The following is a 14,338-nucleotide window of genomic DNA, read 5'->3' as shown; positions in this document are numbered from 1 at the left end:
ATGCGTGGGGGGGAGGAGATGAATTTTCCCGGTCAAAAACAGGGGTGCCTTAACGCGGTAATCTTCCCTCTATTTCTTTTCTATCTTTATGAGTATAATCATTGTAGAATCACGTGGTTCGATAGGAGATTTCCCGAGATTTCCCGTTATATCAGAAATCAGTGGGTTCTACCGTTTATATATAAGCCAGCTCTACATTGTGGAAGCTAAGAAAATATCGGCCAATTGGGTAGCGAGCGGCCGTCTACGTCACCGGCTGCCGAAAAATAATTTGAATAAACCTACAACATCTTTTTCTTTTAAATATTTCTAATTAAATATGTAATGAACAGCAACGATAATTTATATTCGGATATTTTAAACGTATGATCGTCGTTTAATACTAAAATTAAGCGTGGAAGAAATAATTTGCAAATATCTCTTTAATAGCGATTAGGAACTATAATGAGTTTTATTTATCACAAACCAAAGAACTTTGATATTTATCACATTTCTTAAGTAACTTTAAAAAATATTTTAACATCTTCTTGTTCTTCGAATAAAAACAGTTTTACTCCTGTTTGACCTTTTTTTTTGTTTGTAAAAGTCATAAAGAAATTGCAATGTCTTTTATGCTTATTTTCTTAAATAATTGATCTAGATGTTTCGCATTTAGCTCGACCATAGACGAATCTGACTGATTGTTACATTGAGTTGGGAATAAATAGAGGTAAAACTAAATCTGGCTGGCGCGGGACCAATTTCGTCCAATAAGGAGACTTTATCAACTTTATCGTTCTACCGTGGAGCATCTATCTCTAGTGGTAGAAACTATATGGCAATTGAATTTTTTTCGCGAATCTGATGCGAAATTGAAATGTACGATTACTCGTAACCAACAAACCTTTGAAGTTGTTTAAAAATAATTTTATTCTGTCAACACGATCCTTTTTAACTCAAGTTACGGTGAGTTAACTAATAATTATTTATTTTTAGCCATATAATTTTATAAAATATAGATGGCGCTACCGCTTAATTATAAAGATGAATTTCGTACAGTCTTATCAGAACAGTTCCCACGTAACCATGGCAACTGAAATCGTAATTGTAATTCTAGCAGAATTATTCTCAATTCAATGGATTGTTACTGTTGCTTTAACGGCAAGTGCCATAGAGATAGAAAAGAAATAGAGGGAAGATTACCGTGTTCAGGCACCCCTGTTTTTGCCCCGGAAAATTCATCCCCCACACGCATGTATGAAAGCGGAGATGGGCAGAAATTGCAACGCCCTCTATCCTTCCTTAGTTTACATCAAATGACAGTTGATTTTCCAAAAGGGCATAATGTATTTCAATTCACCGCGCGTCGATGGCGCCACGTAATCTGGCTTCTTACATTGGCGAAAAGGGGGTCGGCACTCGCGGTCAACTTCGCCAGATACAATAGTGCCTCTATTTCTTTTCTATCTCTATGGCAAGTGCATGAGAAATTTCTGGCTGTGCCACTCTGTGGGACTTTTGCAAAATTGTAAATTGAAACAGGTAGCACTGAAGCTGTCTGCTATTTACGTGATGTAAAAATCAGGCTTAAGCAATGAATGAATTAAATGGTTTTACTTAAATCTTTTTAAATATTTGATATATGTAGATGAATTAGGGCAACGTAGTTAATGTAAAATCATTAGAATGACATTGAAAACAGTTTTGCGCAATTTTTTGAATTCTGTCGAAGCAACTGAATCAAGGCGTCAGGATGGCGACGACCTGTTTGAAATAGAATTCCAGGTAAATTTCAAACCTAGGCGTGGAACTTTTTTTCAATAGCATGACACTTTCAAATCAATACGTTATTTGTAGGAAGTACTTTAATATGGTATTCCGAATTTCTTACTGTTAGTCTTCTTATACCACACCACCTTTCCAATATTATGAAGGAATAATGTGGTCCTACTAAAAGTGAACACAAAGTTCAAATATTTGCTTGTTAACCTTGAATGATAACAATATGTACTTGATACGCATTTCTTAATTTCTTGATGCTTCTTGTAGCTCTACTTATGTTCCCTTAAAGGCGACTACCTTAAAAAAAACGAGTTTCCAAATTAACTGCTGCACATTTGAAGTGACTTTCACCTAATCTTATATCAAAGCCTATCGTAACATCAAATGGTTGGTCTACTATTGAAGATCCGTTTCAAATTTTGGAATTGCTTTAGTATTTTATATTATGCCACTTGTCTGTAGCGGGACTTCAAAACGTATATGGGACTGATAAATAGGCCAAAATAGTCGGATAGTGTTTGGCAGCTATTTGACCTTGTTTATGGGGCTATAGAGAATTCATTAACTAAATAGTGTATAATGGTATTTTCCAGGGTAATACCTTGGATTAATAATAGAAGCTAACGCTTCCTGGATATGACCCTCGAGCCTTTGGTAGAGGATTTTGGTTTGGCTCACATAAGCCATTGAAAGAAGGGGACAAAAAAAGGGGGGTTTGGACGACTTCCTTTAAAATGTTACCTTTCCGGTTTTCGCGACACATGCGCTAGTCTTTAGCAATTCAGGAGCTAATATTGTAAGCAAGCGATTTGTAGTTTGAAAAGCCAAGGGTTTGAAATCCCTTGCTCTTAGTTTTTTGAAATGAAAGCAAAAATTAACGTTTTGTTTTATTGGTTATTCAATAAATTTTTTTTGTTAAATGTAAAAGTGATTCAAGATACGCTGACCGTGCTTCTATGGAAAACGTAAAACTATTACCTTTTCCTAAGCCTTTCTCGAAACATTTTTGTTCGCGTATGCACGTGCTCCTTGTTTGTCCGTCGTGCTTCTTAAAATTCCCACTAGGCGCGCTGGGGTCGCCCATTGGCTTTTGTGAGCTGCGTTTTTGAGTAAGTGTCATATCCAGGAAGCGTTAGCTTCTATTATTAATCCAAGGTAATACCTGTCTTTGTTGCTAAATTGTCTGGGGCTTGTGCTATGAAGTCGTGTCATGAATAGTCTCAAAGATCTGCAGAAATAACTTTATAAGCAAGAATTATAAAAGGGCTAATGACCCTATTTTTGTCTGCCCATTTAGATATAGGACTTATAAATGAACAAACAACTTAAGTCTTCTCTTTAGTTTTTGGAATCAAGAAGTCAATTTTAGAGAAGAAAAACCTTTTAAGTGGTCTTCATTGAGAATATCATGGAAAATAGATGTGTAGGGTTATGTAGCAGGAGTTCCGATATTGGGTTAAAATTAGTTTTTGACTGGGATAACTCTTTTACAATGACAAAACAGCAATAAGGACTGACAATATTATAAAAAGGGGGAAATTAATTAATTTAAGATTCGCTGTCTAGGGGTTAATTTTATATAGTAACAAATTGGTGTCACATTGATAAATAAAGAATGATTTCATTAAAGGTTCCATAGATTTATTTGGTCGCTTAATTAATGGTATTATCAAAACGTACATACATTTACCATAATTGGTAATAGGAAGTTCTGGCTCTGGTCTTAACTAATTATTAAAGTCTTAGAGTTTCGAAGAGAAGGTTCATTTTCTTCGGAGGTAACTCCTGGTTTCGACGTAAAACCTTGGTGACTAACGGCGTGGATCCGCACTGCACTTTTTCATTATCGTGGTTACTCAATTATGGTTCTCCGCGAACATACTTTAAAACTTTGACTTTTAAGCCCACCAGGAATCTGGCTACAAAGTAGTACCAACAGAGTGGTATTCGCATTTTGTTGATCAAAAACGTTCTGACCCGTAATCCCACGTGCCTCACTTTATAGCATCGGTCATCGTTCGGTACTGGGTGGAAAATTGTATCTGCAAGAGCGGAATATTTGGAGGAGTCTTGACGTCACATGGAGAAACCCAAAAGGGTAAAGACCAGAGCCATAATAAGGTATAAGGAGTAACAGAGCCAGTGGAATATTTCTTTATCAGAGGGGGTCAACCATAAATGTATGAATGATACAATTTTGTTACAGGACCTTCTGAAACCTCTAACACTGCATTTGTTGATAATGCGTATTTATCACATCTTTATTTCGATCTATTGAAGTTTTGGCACTGCAATTGCGATATGCAGATATTATTGTGTATTATGTGTACTATATTCAAAAGGGCTGGAGAATTGTTTGAGAAATCTGGCTTGAAAATTGATTAGCTGATCCCTTTCTGAATTTAGAGGCAACAGATTGAACAAATTATATAAAGTTTCCAGTCAACTTTGTAAATACTCGTGTGGTAAACTAGTGAAATATATAGATTTTAAGGCCCATTAAAAATTATAAAACGTATTAAAAATAAGAAAGTTGAAAACAGGATTTGCAAGATTAATGAAATTTTTAAAATACACGCCAACATTTTTGCTGAATAATCACAGTTGTGTGATTCAAATCAAGTGATTTTTTTATGAAATTACTGTCTCGCTCGTAGTCAATAGCATTTACCCATTTTCTGTTGGAATTCCGAAAAAATTTGTTACATAGTTTCCATGGTATACAACTATAGATAGCTCGCCTTACGTTGTTAGAGCGACTGATGGAGGCTGATTTTTCGGAGGTCACGTGTCGGAAGTGGGTAATCACTTCGTTACAAAACCATTAATCGTAAAGCTTTCTGCGTTTGAATCTAGGGTACAGAGTTCTATATTATCTTTGCTTAAATAATATATTATACTTCAATGGCTGCTCCAAGGCAAAACCTTATTACCCACATGAACCTTATTTTGAGATTTCTCACTTTTTAGTTTTTTTACTATTTTGTTAAATTTGGTTTAATCAATCATGTGCAAGATTTATTTTGGGTAATTTTGAACAAGAAAACGAATGGTGGTGTTCAAAAAGAGCTAATATGACGTCATAAGAAACACCCCTAGTAAAATTATTTTGCCATGGGAAAATGAAGGGAAAAATTTTAACCAACCCTTACCAAAAAATAAGTTGGCCCACTTTGGACAACTTGTATTTCAACTTGGTTTTCAGTTTGTATTTGGGACAAATGCCTACTTAAAAATAACTTAAATCCTCTTTATTAATCAACTTATTTCCAACTAAACCAGAATCAACATTTACATTTAACTACTTAAAACCAACTTAAATCCTACTAGGGAAACATCTAAAAACCAACTTAAAAATATTATGTAATTTCCTGACTGCTAAAAACAAAACTAATTATAAACTTAGCAAAAGCAGCATTTTCCTACCAACTGAATAACAACTTATTACCCCTTTAATAGTAACTTGAAATATGCTGACAACTTGAGCCTCCTTAATACCAACTCAATATCAACTAATAATGTGTATACAAACTAAATACAAACTGAAATCCAACTTATTTTTTGGTAAGGGAAGTAAAGGTAGTTGTATGGTTTTGTCATGGGATAACATATATAATAATTTCATATTAAGCCATGCCAAAGCCGATTTTAGCTCAATTTTTTGGTTTTGCCATGGAGGAAATTGACAATTTTATCGATATTTATCTTTCTAATACCAATTTGCCACTGAAAATAAAAAATAAGAAGTGTATATTTCTTTTAGCAAAACCAATTAAACGTAATTATTTGGTTTTGCAGTGATAAACCAAAACAAAATATACCTATATATTCATAAATTTAAAAACTTTATAACTTATGTTGTTCCTTCAAAAATAAGCAAAGCAATTCTTATAATTTATCTTATTGTAAATAAAGTAAAAAATTATCTGGATTTTAGATTATTTTTCAATTATAACATTGTTTCAAACTAGACTATTTATGTATGAAGAAATATAAAATAAGCATTTTAAAATAGTGTATTTTTATTCATGTTTCCACTAAACAGTTTTCTTAAATCTCACTATTTACATAGTTATTTCCTTCAAATAGATAAATGTACCATTTTATTATCACAAAAATTACATAAAAGTAAATTAACTGGAGAATATATCATGGTATAAGTTAATTTATACCACGTGCCAAGTCGAGTTAAGGTTTTTAATATATTTACACCATGGTAATTAATATATTTAATATTAACAAAAATCATGTTTTGTAGTTTAATTCTTGAAAATTTGGACTACTTTATAGGTTTAGTACATTTAGATAAATTGTGATTATAATTAAATTGGCAATTTGAAACAATTAAGTTTGCAATTAAATTGGTTTGAGCAATTATTTAAAATTGGTCTAACAAAACTTATAAATATGTAGCATACTATTTTAAATTTGGTCTAACATTACATTTAAAGAAAAAAATAACTTTTAAAATATCACAAAAATCTTTGTACTTTCTTTTGTGATATATATTCCTTTTAAATTTTGTACTTTGCAATGTTATCACAAGAACACTTTTTTAACTGATGAGATTCAACAAATTTAAAAAAAAGAGTTACATCTATTTTTTTTGCATGGTAGAATATTAATTTCAACAGCCTCACCATCACCTAAAAATGAGGTTTTCATCATAATGCTGGTTTTTCCTGTTTCAAATTTTGCTTCTACTACATCCAGCAACTTGATATTTAATTTCTTAGCAATTTTTTGGCTTTTCCATTCTCGGAAATTTTCAATGGCTTGGCTTTATTATGTTTCTATATGTTTTCGGGAAGAGCGAATTACTTCCAATTTGTCTCACTTGCTTGGATGTTTTCCAAGGTTGTAGGTTCCGAATCTTTTATGCTCGGTCACGGCCATCTCGAGATCTGCTTCGCGCTCATAGCGGCCCAGACAAAGATTTCCTCTCCTATGTATTTTCGCGAATACCTTTTTTAACACTAGGAGCGCTGTCTGAGCCCCCCCTTAAGTGTAAAAAATCAGCGGGATATTTAATAGTTTTCTATGGCGGTAAATTCAACTAGTTAATCCTTTTTGGATTGTTTTCCAAAAACTTCTGGAAAGTTTGTGATATACAACTTATGATTTGATCTTTATCTAATAAGTTTTCATTTAAAACATTTATTTAATTAAAGTAATATGCTTATATTGAGTTTTATTAGTTAATTGCTAAGCCTAACCAAAGTTTCTTTTGTTTTTCACAGGTTTCAAGTTTTTAAGTTTTCAAACCAGTATTCACATTTATTTTATCAGAATTTTAAATAAATAACCACAATATTATTCATATTATTTAATAAATAGCTTTATTATTCTTTAAATTAAGTTCACATTTCTCAAACTTGAGTTTTAAAATATTGCCTATTTTTAATATGCAAAAATGCCCACCACAAAAATTTGTTGTGTTCCATTCTGTGAATCTAAGAAGAATATCAATGTATCATTTCATCAGTTTCCAGTTGATGAAAATTTATTCAAATTATGGACTAAGAACATATCTAGAAAAGATTTTGGGGTCAATGAAGCTTACGCATACCGCAAAAGATTTGTTTGTAGTGTGACATTTTAAGGAAAGTGATTACTATCAAGGTCTAAAGATCCGCAAATTAAAGGAAATATTGACAATAAAACATATGAATCTATTAGAATAACTTCATTGTCTACAATATCTTGCGTGTCATACCTCCTTAAATCTGGTTTCCAGTTTGTCTTGACAAGAAATTTAACGAGCGATGCTATTAAAATGTTTTTCAGCATTCTCAGGCAAATGGCTGGAGGGAATGACATGCTTGATGCAAGAGCCACTATATTCAGTTTGGAATCCATCCTTAAGAAAAGCACTATATCATTAACAAAATCTAACGTTCCCCAAGACAGCTTCACAGATCTATCAGCCATGATTGATACTAGACTCGATGAATTTTCAACTATTTTTAACGGCAATTAAGTTACGTTACCATCTGAAGTTACTGACATATACTAAATGCTTTGGATGAGTAGTTGAGTACCCAGATACACAGAGATGCACCTTACGGCTAGCAAGTATCGCATACTTGGCTGGTTATGTAGTGTGTGTCAGAATTTATAGCCCGGTGTACCTAGTAACAAAGACCATACCACCGGAGGCCTATCATCATAGTGCCCTACGCCAGCGTCCCCAAGCCCGGACAGGTGACAAATCCAGCATGGGTAGCAGAACCCCACTACTGATGGTCTCACCTTTGACGCAAGCCACTCAACCCAGCAGAAGGTGCAGCAATGGGTGGACCAATCCCCACTTCGCACACAGCAGTGGGATTTAGGATGGATGCTATAGCAACTCCAGCCGACACCCTACCTATGAAGGTAAGGAGCCAAACCCTTTGGAAAGAGCTCCTAAAGGGAAACGACGAGCACACAGCAGCCCAAGTAACCTGGCACAGCTGGCACCGGAGATCCCGGTGGGCCCCAAAAGGCCGGGAAACAGGACCGCCGTGCCCGCATATGGAGGCCCGCCGCCCCACAGCAGGCTACCCAATCCGCCGAGGCGGCCAGTTTGCCTGGACCCTCTCCGTTAGCCTGAACCGAAGTTCAGTATCCAGCCCAAACCTGACCGAAGTCGGAGGTGAAGATAGGACCATTTGATCAGAGCTAACATCTCCCAGTGCGCCACCGCCCTTATGGGTTACAAGAGCCGGACCCCGACTCCCCGGTAAAGCCACCAGTTATTGCACACTCTAACCCGGTTAGGGCAGCTGGTTATGTAGTACAAATCCTAGAATAAAAACATTTTTGCGAATTGTGCCTTGAAAATGTATCACAACCTAACAGTTCTTTTTATAAAATAACCTTGGCCATCTTGTTGAAATGTTGCCTCCCTGCTTCAGCTGTATATCCGTTTTCTCTCCCACTGAAGAGTTTATGAACTCATTCTTAGGCTTTGGCTGAACTATTCCAGGGGGACATTTCAACAAGTTGGGCAAGCGTAAAGACATTTTATAAAATCAAATATTCTGACTCACTATTAGTTGGATTGATAAAATTAAATGACAGAGGAAACCTTAGGTATACCCAGCAAAGCTTTATCATGTTAATGGCTATAGTAACAACATTCATAGAGAGAGCTGTACTCTATCTCCGGGATTCACCTGCAATTTTAAAAAACATTGAAATACACTTGTGGCCAAAAATTGCTTTATACCTTTACATACAATTTGATTTGAATAATAATCACCCGAATGAAATTGCTGATTTAATTTGTAGAAAGGTCGTACCTCCAATTATCACAAATATTATCAAAACTCTGTCGGCAAAATTTGAGAAAGTGAAAGAACTTGTGCATAAGCATCTTTCTCGAAAAGTACTCAAGTTGTAAATTCTAGTTTTCTAAATTTTTCCTATATATTGTTTAGTTGTGTATCATTCAGTGGGAAATCCACCTTGGTTATATTTATCAGATTTAAATACCTTCCAAGTTTCCATCACTATTTTCATTCATAGTGATCTTCCAAGTGACAGTTAGTTAATTAATCCATGCCAGTATAAATTATCATTATATGTTAACTCATATTCCACCTAGTCAACACAATAGTGACAATACACATGTACCTGTATAAATTATTACACGTTTACCCATATTTCAACTAGTCAATATTTGAATAAATAATCATACTATGTAAAACAATATTCCAAGAGAAGTCACATTGTTTTCTTTTAAAATTCATTTATTTTACTGCTTTAATTAAATTAATTTTTTAAACATTAATACAAAACAAAGGCCTCTAGAAGTTACTACATAACAAAAATACAGCTGTAAGGAGAACCACGTGTTTATGTTTACATTTATAGACAGAAAACGTCGACGGCGACTTCTGGCTCCATAATGACCAAATTTTAATAACGTTTTTCAAAACTTTGCTTTGCGTTAAAAAATCTCAAGAGGTGTTTAACTTTTTTATTATTAATTAACTTAAATATTACTAAAAAAATATTTTACAAAAAATTACACATTACGCGATAATAATTGAAAATCCAAAGTTCCGCGCAGTACCTCCCATTCGATAACATGGCTGCGTATTTTCTCAAGGGGGGGGGGGGGCTCAACTAGCGCCAAAAAACGATGTGAGAAGTTTATGAACTCATTTCCCATACGCGATTTGTATACGATCGCCTGGGCCGCTATGAGCGCGAAGTAGATCTCGAGACGGCCGTGGCTCGGTTAACTCTCTTCTTTTTCGACGGGCTCTTTAATTTTAAAAGTCATACTGTTTCCAGCTACATAACTAATTTCAGTACAATCTTTTGTTTGGTCTTCTTCAGCTACGAGACTTTCACTTATCGAGGTTGATGTTATAATAGTTGCAGCTGACAAGTTAAAGCCTTTGTTATTTATATGTGACTCAGATAGACTTACACTGGTTCGGTTTTCCGCTGCTTGGCTGTTTTCACTGGAAAGGTGATTGTATTGCGCGGTTTGTTGTTCGCGTTCAGAAACTATGTTCGTCCCAATCATTGTGAAACAATTGATTTGGGGGTTTTTCTAGTTTGATCTGTTTGATTGCCAATTAAGTTATTTTGCATTGCTGTACTTACGATTTATCCCTTACCAAAAAATAAGTTGGCTAAAAACCACTTGGGACAACTTGGTTTTCAGTTTGTATTTGGGACAAATGCCTACTCAAAAATAACTTAAATCCTCTTTATTAATCAACTTATTTCCAACTAAACCAGAATCAACATTTACATTTAACTACTTAAAAGCAACTTAAATCCTACTAGGGAAACATCTAAAAACCAACTTAAAAATATTATGTAATTTCCTGACTACTAAAAACCAACTAATTATAAACTTAGCAAAAGCAGTATTTTCCTACCAACTGAATAACAACTTGTTACCCCTTTAATAATAACTTGAAATATGCTGACAACTTGAGCCTACTTAATACCAACTCAATATCAACTAATAATGTGTATACAAACTAAATACAAACTGAAATCCAACTTATTTTTTGGTAAGAGTTACGTTTAGAATCAAGAGCAATTCGTCATGGAAATTTTTTTCCCCAAAGCAAAACCATATTTATATTTCAGTTTAAGGGTGTTCACGTAGGTTTTACTGCAAAAATTAAAAAAGATTGAACCGTTTATAGATTATATCTAACTCATTTTTTAATTTTGTTGGTTATAAGGTTACGCTTTGGGACAGCCACAATGGCAATGTACGAATGTATTTTATCTAGCAATGTCAATTCAGAGCAAACTCAGTATGAATTTATTGAAGGTTTATTTAAGTTTTGTTTACATTACTGCTGCATTCAAATTACTAATCAATTTTAAAAACAGGTATAGTAAAATGTGACTTATTTGTCATTGTGGTTTATTCGCCATTTCGGTCTATGTGATGGAAATTTCAGTAACGAATTGATACTAATTCGTCAATTGTTCCTCGGTGGGTAAGGAATTACTCTCTTTTCCAGGGAACATGTATATTGTAAACAGTTTAGAATTTCATTTTTATCTAGCTTGCCTTTTTACCTTCTAAACACTGAACCAGAAATATTCATATTTCTTTATATATTCAGAAATTGAAAGAATTAACGGAACAACTGAAACACCATCCAGAATATACTTCAGCCGAGGGAGAGCTAGAAGTAAACCGAAGGAAAAATCGTTACAAGGATATTTTGCCTTGTGAGTGTTTCTTGATCATTATTGTTTTCTAAATTTTTCATCTACACCTGAATTTTGTTTTAAGTTTGATTTTCAGGCAATTTTATTTAGTGTTCGTACGGGGTCAAAATAAAGTCTGGGGTGTGCTATCCCCGGAAAAACAAAGCCGGGGTCAGGGATGGGAAACTATTTGTATGTATTATCAAAATGACCCAAATGACAGACTGCTTAGGCATTGTTTTTCACCTTTCAAGTTACAAAAAATACCACTGCACTCTGCAGCCAAGACAACTAAAACTAAAAAAAAGAGACCTGTGAGCAACGCATTTCGAAGGTCATTAGAGTCATTCCATTATCACCCACGAAAAAGGGAGGGAAGGATCTTTTATTTTTAGTAGGGTGCAAACCAAAAAGTGGCCAACCCCGACTTAATCTTTGATGGTCGGGGTCATGGACAAAAGTGGGGACCGAGTCCCAGTACGAACACTAATTTTATTCAATTAAATGATTAAAAATTATGTATTTCAAAAGTAAAAGCTGGAGCAGCTGTGCATTCTAATTTAACGTTAGTTTTAGTTAATTAAGTTTAAACATGAAATATTTAAACTTCCCTCAAGCCTAGAAAATAATCAAACCATTTACAAATTTACTGTCATAAACTTGTAACTTTTTTCTCGCAGATGACAAAACAAGAGTTATTATCTCTGAGTATCCGGGAGTTCCAGGGTCAGATTATGTGAATGCTAACTATGTGAAGGTTGGTTTTTCATTGATATCCTCAATAAATATGCTTTTATTACTTTCATCAAGATTTTTTAGGGAGAGCTTGAAGTCAATGTAAAGTACGTCATTTGGTTGCTGTTCGTCACATTTACAAAGTTCCACCCTGATGATATTTCAGTTACTTTTTTTAATCAATTTCCGACCCCCCAGCCTGCACCACAGAAAAATTTTGAGACAGTTAAAATAGCTATATTTTGGCAGTGTAAACTATAAAATGCAAATTTGGGTCATTGAATTCCATGTTTTGGCCACTAGGAGTGCAACCTCTATAATAGCTTTAAATTCAAAATTGGCTGTGGTGGCTGAAAACAAATAGAGACTCAAAATGCACATCTAAAATAATTGTTTCCTTTGTTATCCCACCCAATAACTAAAATCGATGAAATTGCTTCATTTAAACAATTAATATATGTTTTGCGTTTCCCCTTTACCCAAATTTTTCTTTAAGTCTAATACATTTCAAAAACTATATAAACTGAAATGCGATTACATTGCACCCTTAAAGTTTAACTGTCCCTCCTATTCCGCCACAAATGAAATTTCCACTGTCATTCCACTTTTCTTAGTGGAATATGTTGTGTATTTTGGTGGTGTTAGGCACTAACCCCATTTTCAAAACATCGTAATTTTCTGAAGCTTTGATTGAGTTTTGGTTACATTTATGGGGTCTTGAATTAATTTAATTTGAAGTTCTATTGAACAAATATCAATGTATCACATGTTTTTAATTATTTCTGGTATTTTACTTGAAGGGTGCCAGTGGTTCATTTGCCTACATAGCTTCTCAAGGTCCTCTTCCAAATACCGTTGCTGATTTTTGGCGAATGATATGGGAGGCAGAAGTCCAAGTTATAGTAATGGCTTGTAATGAAAGAGAGTCAGGAAAGGTAAGCATTTTTAAATATTTTTGTGAAGTGCAGGTATTCTAGGTTAAATCTAGGAGCAACAAACACACAATGGAGAACAGGAACTTGTATGTGCATTTTGGCAAAGCATTTTACGGGCTAGGGGGATAAGACATTCTGAACTTTCTAGCCAAGTAGTAATGTACACACGAAAATACGCTTCTAAAAACGCATTGCGTTCTCCTTGTGTGGGGTGGGCCTGTTTGCTGCTCTTAGGTTAAATCAAGAAATTAAGCACTCAAGTTACGAATTTTGTCTAAAGTTGTAGTTTTGCTCAGGACTAGTCCTTAAATCAATAGTATCTAAAAAATCTCTTGGGAGATTAAAAGAGCTTAAGGATTCTTCCAAATTCTTGTGTACTTTAATGTCTTAATTGGTTGCAATTGTAAACTATATAGTATAATTTAAATTTCAAAATTTTTATGAAATTTTAAAAAGACAATCTAAAGGATTATATCAGAATGTAAAGAAAATTGCCTGCGTAACCAAATTTAGAGCAACTATCGGCTCTATCATTGCCACCTGTATTATGAAAAGGCCCCTGTTATTAGAGATGGCAGTGAATCTATTCGATTCTTTGACTTTAGTGGAGAGCGTGGTGCCATCTACTAATGGCAAAGGAAGTTAAAATTCAAAATAGCCCAGTTATAATGTCGTCAGAGAACCATTGTAAAGCACTATATATTGACAATATATAGTCTATTTAGTGGGCTTTAACTTACCAAATGTAGCTTAATCTTAAAATATTTTTTATGGTAGCACCAAATATATGAAAAATGCAATTTTAATGTGTACTGAAAATATTATGTACAATATTCTCTTAGTTTTGAATGGAGATGCGTTGCGATTAAAGTGAAAGTCATCATGGATAATTTACAAAATCATTACTTTTTACAGTATAAATGTGAATGTTATTGGCCAAATGAAGAAGATGAAAAAGAAAGACAATATGGAAATATTACTGTTGAACTGGTAACTATTATTTAAACAATACACCATGAATTTATTATACTGTTAGGAATGATACAAAATTAGTGTAAAGAATGGATAGAATGCCCGATGAAATGTAAGAATTTAATATTTCTGAGTAATTATCCCGCTTCCTTCAGGGAGATGTGTGAATATTTCAGATGAAGGATAAATAATTTCTAAGCTTTTTCAGTAATTATTATTCTGGAATTAAGTAGTTAAAAAGCTTAGTATCATTT

General features: G+C 34.0%; 1 protein-coding gene across 4 annotated transcripts in view; it reads left to right on the top strand.

Moving 5' to 3' along the window:
* Positions 1-1,493: 1,493 nt before the first annotated feature.
* LOC149963457 (uncharacterized) overlaps positions 1,494-14,338 on the top strand; it is a 29,327-nt gene continuing 16,482 nt past the window's right edge. For all 4 annotated transcript variants that reach the window (XR_016482237.1, XR_016482238.1, XM_090180497.1 and 1 more), the window contains exons 1-5: positions 1,494-1,764; positions 11,355-11,463; positions 12,123-12,199; positions 12,978-13,112; positions 14,028-14,102. Coding sequence is in view for 2 of the 4 variants with exons in the window: in XM_090180497.1 (XP_090036623.1) it covers positions 1,666-1,764; positions 11,355-11,463; positions 12,123-12,199; positions 12,978-13,112; positions 14,028-14,102 (495 nt within the window). In the remaining 2 variants the exon portion in view is untranslated. The remainder of the gene's footprint in view (positions 1,765-11,354; positions 11,464-12,122; positions 12,200-12,977; positions 13,113-14,027; positions 14,103-14,338) is intronic.

The sequence above is a fragment of the Leiobunum rupestre genome, chromosome 1 (genome assembly GCF_980474605.1).
Source record: "Leiobunum rupestre chromosome 1, qqLeiRupe1.1.hap1, whole genome shotgun sequence".
Classification (NCBI taxonomy): Eukaryota; Metazoa; Arthropoda; class Arachnida; order Opiliones; family Sclerosomatidae; genus Leiobunum; species Leiobunum rupestre.
Note: the sequence above shows the minus strand (reverse complement) of the source record. Positions and strands in the feature narration are given on the sequence as shown.